Below are 9897 nucleotides of genomic sequence, written 5' to 3'. Positions count from 1 at the left end.
CTTCTCACCTAAAACTCATCTCTCAAAAATATCACAGAACCATGTGCCAGATGGACCAACCCTTTCTTGGTTGCATAGTTTTTGACATAGATCAGCTAGTTTGGTGAGAGAATGAAGCTGTATACAATGAATTAACTTCTTTGCTGTGTGTGTGTTTGTGTTTTTTTTTTTTTTTATTCTCAACCTAGGTATATTTTATTAAGCCATCTTTTTTTTTTTCTTATGCATTCTCAAGACTGGCCTTTTCTATGCATGTATGTTTCATCTTATTTATTTATTTATTTATTTAATTTTATTTTTTAAAATTTATATCCAAATTGGTTAACATATAGTGCAACAATGATTTCAGGAGGAGATTCCTTAATGCCCCTTGCCCATTTAGCCCATCCCCCCGTCCCACAACCCCTCCAGGAACCCTCAGTTTGTTCTCCATATTTAAGAGTCTCTTCTGTTTTGTCCCCCTCCCTGTTTTTATATTATTTTTGCTCCCCTTGCCTTATGTGCATCTGTTTTGTCTCTTAAAATCCTCAGATGAGTGAAGTCACATGATGTTTGTCTTTCTCTAATTTCGCTTAGCATAATACCCTCCAGTTCCATCCACAGAGTCGCAAATGGTAAGATTTCATTCTTTTTTGATTGCCGAGTAATACTCTATTGTATATATACATATACCACATCTTCTTTATCCATTCATCCATCGACGGACATGTGGGCTCTTTCCATACTTTGGCTGTTGTCGATAGTGCTGCAATAAACACGGGGGTGCATGTGTCCCTTCGAAACAGCACACTGGTTCCCGTGGATAAATGCCTAGTAGTGTAACTGCCGGGTACTAGTTATGTACCATTTTGGGGCAGAATTGAGAAAACAGTAACTCAGATAACTTCCGGTGTTCTGCGGCTCAGAGGAGGAACCCTCGTTGAGAAAGACACTCACAAGCATGTGGTGGATTTCAGGGTTGCTTCAGCTTGAAGAATTCTGGCTAACTCAGCATGAGGCCACTGAGCTCCTGAATAGGCTGCTCCATATTTAGACACTTACTATGGTGGCTTGTTTACTTGTTTCTTATGTTTTATTCACTTTTATCATTTTAGCTTTTGGTCCCTTTAATCATTCAGTCTTCGATTTGAAGTGATTTGGCACAATTCAATTGTTCGTAATGTGCTTTGTCTTTTCTTACTATTTTATACCTCTTTTTTTTTTTTATTTAAAGTGCTTGTTCTCAATGATTGCTTTTTAAAAAAAATTTTTTTTAACATTGATTTATTATTGAGAGACAGAGAGACAGAGCATGAGCAGGGGAGGGGCAGAGAGAGGAGGAGACACAGAATCCGAAGCAGGCTCCAGGCTGTCGGCACAGAGCCCGACACGGGGCCTGAACTCACAAGCCGCGAGATCATGACCTGAGCTGAAGTCAGACGCTCAACCGACTGAGCCACCCAGGCGCCCCCCAATGATTTTTTTTGTTACTCTTTATCACTTTCAGTTTTTATGGTTGCCCTCTTTTTATCTCATATTTTATTACAGTTTCAATTTTCTGTTTATTTTCATTTTTCTCTATCTCTTTAATAATTGCTTAAAAAAATTTTTTTTTAAATGTTTATTTATTTTTGAGAGAGAGAGAGAGAGAGAGAGACAGAGTGTGAGTGGGGGGAAGAGCAGACACAGAGGGAGACACAGAACCCAAAGCAGGCTCCAGGCTCTGAGCTGTCACCACAGAGCCCGACACCGGGCTTGACCCCATGAACTGTGAGATCACGACCTGAGCTGAAGTCGGACGCTTAACTGACTGAGCCACCCAGGTGCCCCATCTTTATTAATTGCTTTTTAAAAAATAATTTCTTTTCTGTTAGTTACTAATTGGGAGTCATAAGCACATCCCTAGGGTGAGCCATGCTATATGTGATCCATACCAGAAGCTAAGGAGGACAGAGGATTCTTCCCTCTAGGTCACCTTTCTAGGTCCCTTTAAGGATACCACATTCCCTTCCTGTTTCAAAAAGTTGTAACCTGATTGATATGGGAGACCCAGCATCCAGAAGATCCCTCAAGATCAAGTGCGATGGCCGCTGACATTTCCATCCCCCAGAGTACATGTCCCTATAATCAATCCTCTGTGATTAAGTGAGGTGGGACCCAAGCATAGGCTGGATTTCACTTTCAAGTTTAGGTTATGTTATCTGACAAAGGTGAAGGGATTCTGCCTATGTATTTAAGGTTCCGGATCAGCTGATGACTTTGAGTTCATCAAAAGGGAGATTATTCTGGATGGGCGTGACCTAATTAAGTGAGCCCCCCACCTCCTGCCTTTTTTTAGTTTATTTATTTATTTTGAGACAGGGTGTGCATGTGGGGGAAGGGGAGAGAGACGGAGAGAGAATCCCAAGCAGGCCCCTGTCAGCAGGGAGCCTGCTGGGCGGCTCAAACCCATAAACCTTGAGATCACGCCCTGAGCCGAGGTTGGGCGTTTGACGGAGCCACCCAGGTGCCCTTAAGCGAGCCATTAAAAGATACAGGGCCTGTCCTAGAGTCAGAGATTGGATGTATGAAACTGATTCCACTGCCGGCCTTGAGGAGGTTGGCTGCTCTGTTTCTTGTTTGTTTCTTGTGGCCAAAACTTTTCTTTTTTCACTTTTTTAGTGACATCTGATGTTCACTGAAATTTTACAGTGTGCCAGCATCAGTCCAAGTTTTTTTTCACTGACCTATACATGAGTATAGTTGACACACGATGTCACATTGGTTCCAGCTGTACGACATCGTGGTTCCCCAACTGCACGCGTTACACTGGGCTCATCACGAGTGCGGCTACCATCTGTCACCGTGCAAGGCTAGTGCAGTGTCATTCCCTGTGCTGGACCTTTCAGCCCAGTGGGCTTACTCATTCCATAACTGGAAGCCTGTACCTCCCTCTCCCCTCCTCCCATGTTGCCCATCTCCCCTACTCCCCTCTGCAACCACCAGTTTGCTCTCCGCGCTCACGGGGTAGGCTACTATGTTCAAGTGGCCTCTGAAGGCCACACGGCAAAGGGCCTGAGACCTAGCTGCTGACAGGAGTCTCCCGCTAACACCTAGCAAGGACACGGGGACGCCAGTCCTACAAGTGCAAGGAAGTGGACTTGGCCAACAACCCAAGTGAACTTGGAAATGGGCCTTTCTGCAGGCGAGCCTCCACATGAAAACAAACCAGCTGACCCTTTGATTTCTGTGTTGTGGCCCCATGAGCAGAGGATCTGTCTAAAACATGCCAGACTCCTGACCTGTGGAAGCTGTACGATAGCAACTGTGTGTTGTCTTAAGCCACTAGGCGTGTGGTCATTTGTTCCACGTGGGTAAAACCTAATGTGTCATGTGATATCATACTGATAACCTTCCCGAACTGCTGCGATGGAGCTGTTTGTTCCCATCATAACGTCAAGGTTCTCACTGAGGAGGTACACCCTATCATCTCTATCCTCCTCTAAACCCTGTGGACACTGAGCAAACTCTCTGCACTCACCACCACCTATCAGGAAGGGGAGCTACAGTCGCTTAAGCGCCTGACTCTGGCTCAGGTCGTGATCTCGCAATTTGTGAGTTCGAGCCCACTGTCGGGCTCCGTCTGTCTCCCCCTCTCTCTCTGCCCCTCCCTCCCTCACCCTCCGTCACTCTCTCAAAAATAAATAAAACATTTTTTTAAAAGGTCGGGGGGGGGAGCTATGTGCCAAGTTCCATTTGCAGAAGGATTTTTAACATAAAAATGGTTAAGGTTAACAAATAAAAGTATGGGGTCTTCAGCCTTCCAACAAGACTCCTTGGAAGGAAGGAAGGTAGAAGAACCCCTACTTCGTGTCACAATTATATCTTCCAAAAATGGGTCAAACAACATTGCCCATCCCATGTGATCTCATAAAGTGGCTTTGACACTCCTCCCGTTGAGAAGTGAGTCTACGCCCTCTTCCTTTGACACTGGACAGACGTAGGACAGTAGTAACACTGTGACTTCCAAGCTAAGTCACCAGAACATTCATCCTGGAAGTTTTCAGCCACCATGGAAGCAGTCTGATTACCCTGAGGCCACCTGACATCAACCCAAGCAGGAGACCACATGGAAAGGCACTGTGACTACATGAAGAGAGTGAGGTGCTTCACCAGCCCCAAACTCTTCAGATCCCCTACTTTTCCGGCTCTAGCCAGTTGACTACAACCATAGAAAAGATCCCAAGCCACAAGTGCCCAACAACTGGGAAAAATAAGCCCACTGACCCAATCAAAGGAGGGAGGCAGAGACTCCGAGCACATTGAACCGAGGCTTTAATTGATGTTTTTGCAAGAGCGGGTGTCTGATGGACAGACACACTCGGAGAAGTTACAGCAGACAATTTATCTCCTAGTGTGCAAGTCCCTCCCCGGCTCCTCATTGGCTAAGTACTACAGAGGCAAGTCCCTCCCTGGTTTCTCATTGGCTTAGTACTACAGAGGTTACAGCCTTATCGGGAAGTCGCCTATGCCCGTAAGGCAAAAAGGGAGTCTGATTGGAACAAACATACATTCCCTGAGGTGACGCAGAAACTTTCAGTCCCTCCTCCCTTTCTTCTGGGACGCAAGCTCATTGCAAAGCCCACGAAAATAAGCCCGCGTAAAGGAGAGGGGAAGAAGAATAACCAGGAAGTGAAGTGTCTAAAGGTTTGGGATTCCACTGTCGGGGTGGGGGGTTTGTACATATTTCCAGCAGGTTGTAAATGTACTGTTAGCTGGACAGTACCGCTTTTCTTTAGTATTTCTGAAAATGAATCATTTCCCTTACTTCTCACACCAATCCCTTGCAAATTCCTGACCCACAGAAACAGCGAGAGAGAGCGAAGCTATGGCTGATGTTTTACATCATTAAATTTCAGGGTGATTTGTTACTTTGTTAGGCAGCAACAGATAACCGGGACATTTTAGTTTCAAGTCCTTCCTTAGGTCAATCTGCCCCCTGCACAGTTCTGAGTCTTGACTGGCCTCCCTTCTACTCTTACCTACTCTGCCCCCATAACCCTGAGCAGAATTATGAAAGGTCCCCTTGGTGTGTAAATTGCCTCAATCCCCTTCCTTTGTTTTGAGATTGAGGAGAATTTGCCTAAAATTGGGATTATCCTCTAGTCTTGAGTCACCTGTGTTTTTGCTGGATTAACCAAGACACAAGAAGACCACATTTAAAAGTTATGCTCACCATGGGGCACAGAAGGCATAAAAACAGGACACTGACCTCAAGGAATTTGCAATCTATTTAGTGTTTTTTAAAAGTCAAACAGGAGCGCCTGGGTGGCTCAGTCGGTTGAGCGTCCGACTTGGGCTTGAGTCATGATCTCATGGTTCGTGGGTTAGAGCCCCACGTCAGGCTCTGTGCTGACAGCTCGGAGTCTGGAACCTGCTTCGGATTCTGTATCTCCCTCTCTCTCTGCCCCTCCCCCACTCATGCTCTGTCTCTCTCTCTCTCTCTCTCTCTCTGCCAAAAATAAATAAACATTAAAAACAACGATGCAGTCTCTGTTGAGAAAACCTCCGGGGCACTATGTTGCTCAAAGTAGAATGATCATTTCATTTGTTACCCAAATCTAACAGTTTTGAAAGTGAAAGGGAACACTATTACTAATCACCTTGGGAAACCAGGCATAAACTGGCACTATCCTGGGCAAACCAGAACATGTGGTCCTCAGAGCCACAGGAACGTACTTCGAGAGAGCCATGAGAGCTCTTACTCATTGTCAAACCATAACTTTGGTTGAACCCAACCTCTTCTCCCACTCTGCACCTGTTCCCAGCAGCTGAACATGGCTGGGAACCATACACAGCTATGCTGACTGCTCAGCTCTGAACCCATGCCCATTTATCACACGTGACTCTTGGTGCTACATAGCAAACATGCCATGTTTCCCGCTCTCCTGGACAACGCTTTCACCTCTCTCTCTCCTTCCTCCCACACTCCAACGCGTCCTCCTTCTTCCTCGCTCTGAGTCAAGGGCCCTACTCCATCCACCTCTCTGCTCCTGTGCCCATACGCTCTGCCTCCTCCGTGCTGTGTGGATATGCTGTCTGTGCTCCAGGATGAGGAAAACCCCTCTGCTCATACACTAGGTCTTATCTACTCTCACCCACTCAGGATTCTGCGCCCGCAGTTCTCCTCTGTCTCTCCTGTTTCATCAGTGTTTCCCTTAGGAGGAACATGCTGCTATATATCCTGTTTTGATGTTTTTTAGGTTTATTTATTTATTTTTGAGAGGGAGAGAGCGAGCAGGGGAGGGGCAGAGAGAGGGAGGGAGAGAGAATCTCAAGCAAGCTCCATGCTGTCAGGCTGTCAGCATGGGGTCCGATTCAGGGCTCGATCTCACAAACCGTGAGATGAGGGGCGCCTGGGTGGCTCAGTCGGTTAAGCATCCGACTTCAGCTCAGGTCACGATCTCGCGGTCCGTGAGTTCGAGCCCCGCGTCGGGCTCTGGCCTGATGGCTCAGAGCCTGGAGCCTGCTTCTGATTCTGTGTCTCCCTCTCTCTCTGCCCCTGCCCCGTTCATGCTCTGTCTCTCTCTGTCTCAAAAATAAATAAAAAACGTTAAGAAAAAAAAAAACAAAACCGTGAGATAAATCAAGAGTCCCGTGTTTAACCAACTGAGCCACCCAGGTGCCACTATCTCCCGTCTTTAAAAAACCCTCTCTTGCCTTTCTGGCAGTGATGTCCTGCCCCCAAGAACATACCTCTCACAAAGGACCTCCTGCGCCCATCCCCAGAAGAGGAGAAGAGGAAGCACAAGAAGTGCCTGGTCCAGAGCCCCAACTCCTCCTTCATGGACATGAAGTACTCAGCGTGCTACAAAATCACCCCTGTCTTCAGCCACGCACAAACAGTGGTTTTGTGTGTGGGCTGCTCCACTGTCCTGTGCCAACTGAAAGGAGGAAAAGCAAGGCTTACACAAGGATGCTCCTTCAGACAGGAGCGGCAGTAAAAGCACCCTAAATCAACATGAGTGGGAAACTATCCCAATAAACTGATTTTGGATACAAAATAATAAATAATAATAATAACAATTAATAATAATAAAATAAAAACCGTCTCTTGATTCCATTTTCCCCTCCAGTTATGACCCCAACTCATTCCCTCCCTTCACACAAGATTATTTGAAAGAATACTCAGTCTCCAATTTATCTCCTTTCGTACGACCTTCAATCCACCCCCGTGAGGGTTTTGCCTCCACCACTCCACCAAAACCATTCTGCCCATGTAGCAAATGAGCTCCACATGCCACATCAGGGGACAGTTCTCATCCTGTCAGAAGCATCTGACAAAGAGCATCTTCTAAGACTTCCTTGAAAGACGTTTTCCCACGGGGCGCCTGGGTGGCTCGGTCGGTTGAGCGTCCGACTTCGGCTCAGGTCATGATCTCGCGGTTCGTGAGTTCGAGCCCCGCGTCGGGCTCTGTGCTGACCGCTCGGAGCCTGGAGCCTGTTTTGGATTCTGTGTCTCCCTCTCTCTCTGCCCCTCCCCTGTTCATGCTCTGTCTCTCTCTGTCTCAAAAATAAATAAACGTTAAAAAATTAAAAAAAAAAGAAAGATGTTTTCCCTTGGCTTATAGGGCACTACGCTTACCTGGCCTGATTCCCGCCTTTCTGGCCAATCTTTCATAGTCTTTTTTGCTACACCCCATCCTAAACGTTGGGGTGCTCTGAGATACTCAGCTTTCTATCCGTATTCACTCCTTTGGGGATTTTATTCAGCCTCACAGCTTTCAGTCCTATCTGTCTCTCTTCAACTCGTACCTCTAACCTTGATTACCCAATCGTCCATCCAACATCACCTGGATGTCTACCAGGCATTTCAAATTTAACGTGTCCAAAATTGAATGCCTGTGTTCGCCTTAACGCTGCCCCTTCTTCGGTCTTACCAAACATAGACAGATGGCAACTCCATTCTTCCAGCTACACGAACAAAAAACTGTAGTGTTATCTTTGACTCCTCTTCCTCTTATGCCCCACAGCCAACCCACGAGCAAGTCCGGAGTATTCTACCTTCCAAATGTTTCCAGATTCAGACCACCATCATCTCTCACCTCCTAACCATCGCCTCTTACCACTATCTCTCACCTCCCCACTTACCTTCCTGCTCCTGCTCTTGCTTCCCTCTCGTCTTGTCTATTCTCATCCGTTAAATCCTAAGTCAGATCATGTCACTTCTCTCCTCAAAAGTCGTATTTCACTCGGGGTGAAGAGGAAAGCATTCCCCTTCCCTGTCACCTCTTTGACCTCTTCTCTTCCTTCCCCTCTCGTTCACTCGGCCGTAGCTCGTTGAGCCCCGCTGTCCTTCCAACACACCAGGCCTGTGTTTTTGTTCACGCCGTTTCGCCCACATAGGACGACCTTCCCCCAGATATCCTTATGGCTACCTCCCTCATTTCCTTCAAGGGTTAATCCAAAGGTCATTTTCTTAACGAAGACTTCCTTGGTCACTATCAGAGTCAGCATCCAAAATGTCCCCTAATGATTGTCTCTTGATCCCCATACTCCCATGTTTTCCCGTCATCCCTTCCCATATCGTACTAGAGCTCGTTTGTGTGGCAGCAGAAGGGATGATATGCCACTTCTGCGGTTAGGTTATAAAAGCCTGCAACTTGCACCTTGGGCGTGCCATCTCTTTTTCTCGAGTCATTCTCTCTAGGTAAAGCGAGCTGCCATGTCATGAGCAGTCCTATGGAGACAGGCGAGGAACTGAGGTCTCTTGCCAAGAGCCGTGTAGGTTGAGCATGGAAACTGATAGCCCATGCCTTGACTGTGATTGCATGAAAGACCCTGAGCCAGAATCACCGCTTAAGCTCCTCTTGTCTTTCTTACCCTCAGAAGCTGTGTGAGACAGTAAATGTTTATTGTCTTTGGCTGTAGAGTTTGGAGATAATTTGTTACACAGCAATAAATAATATTGACAACATGTCCAAACCCAGCCCCTGAGATATTATATCGACTTCCCTGTTTTATTTTTTTTCTTCTTAGCATTGATTACTATCTAGGATCTCTCTCTCTTTTTTAATGTTTTTATTTATTTTTTCAGAGAGAGGGTGCAAGTGGGGAAGGGGCAGAGGGAGAGGGGGACAGAGGATCTGAAGTGGGCTCTGCGCTGACAGGCTGACAGTAGCTAGCCTGACATGGGGCTTGAACTCACAAACCATGAAATCATGACCTGAGCTGAAGTCGGACACTCAACCAACTGAGCCATCCAGGTGCCCCAGCATCCATTATTATCTAACATATGATATATATATTTTTATTTACTTTGTGTTTGTCCCTCTCTTCAGCTAGGATATAAACCAGCAGGGATTTTTGCCCCTTCTGTTCACTGCCAAACTCCAGCGCCTACAACAAAGTCTGGCACGTAGTAGGCACCCAACAAATTTTTGTCAAATGAATGCATAAAAGAATGAATGGATGGGGCGCCTGGGTGGCGCAGTCGGTTAAGCATCCGACTTCAGCCAGGTCACGATCTCGAGGTCCGGGAGTTCGAGCCCCGCGTCAGGCTCTGGGCTGATGGCTCGGAGCCTGGAGCCTGTTTCCGATTCTGTGTCTCCCTCTCTCTCTGCCCCTCCCCCGTTCATGCTCTGTCTCTCTCTGTCCCAAAAGTAAATAAACGTTGAAAAAAAAAAAATTTAAAAGAATGAATGGATCTGACATCAGCTTTTAGTCTTAAATTCTCCTACATAAATTCAGTTATAATCCTAATCATTTATCCACAGTTTTCCCAGTATTATTTTTAGTACCCAAACCTGTATGGCCAGTTGTGCCGTAACACAACATATGCTACTAAAAATAACCACACTATACAAATGCTGTGCAATGAAAACCACGGGCTTACGGGAAAAGTGAGGTTAGAAGGCACAATACCCAAACACTCTGTTA

The 9897-nt window shown here is 46.3% G+C and overlaps 1 protein-coding gene across 1 annotated transcript; it reads left to right on the top strand.

Annotated features, from left to right (window-relative positions):
* Nucleotides 1-6692: 6692 nt before the first annotated feature.
* Nucleotides 6693-7017, top strand: LOC122475916 (40S ribosomal protein S27-like; the record flags this gene model as incomplete). Its single annotated transcript, XM_043568055.1, has 1 exon — nt 6693-7017. A coding segment is annotated over one exon (270 nt), but the record flags the coding sequence as incomplete, so codon positions are not given.
* Nucleotides 7018-9897: the final 2880 nt, after the last annotated feature.

Source organism: Prionailurus bengalensis, chromosome E4, assembly GCF_016509475.1.
Source record: "Prionailurus bengalensis isolate Pbe53 chromosome E4, Fcat_Pben_1.1_paternal_pri, whole genome shotgun sequence".
NCBI classification, from domain to species: Eukaryota; Metazoa; Chordata; class Mammalia; order Carnivora; family Felidae; genus Prionailurus; species Prionailurus bengalensis.
Note: the sequence above shows the minus strand (reverse complement) of the source record. Positions and strands in the feature narration are given on the sequence as shown.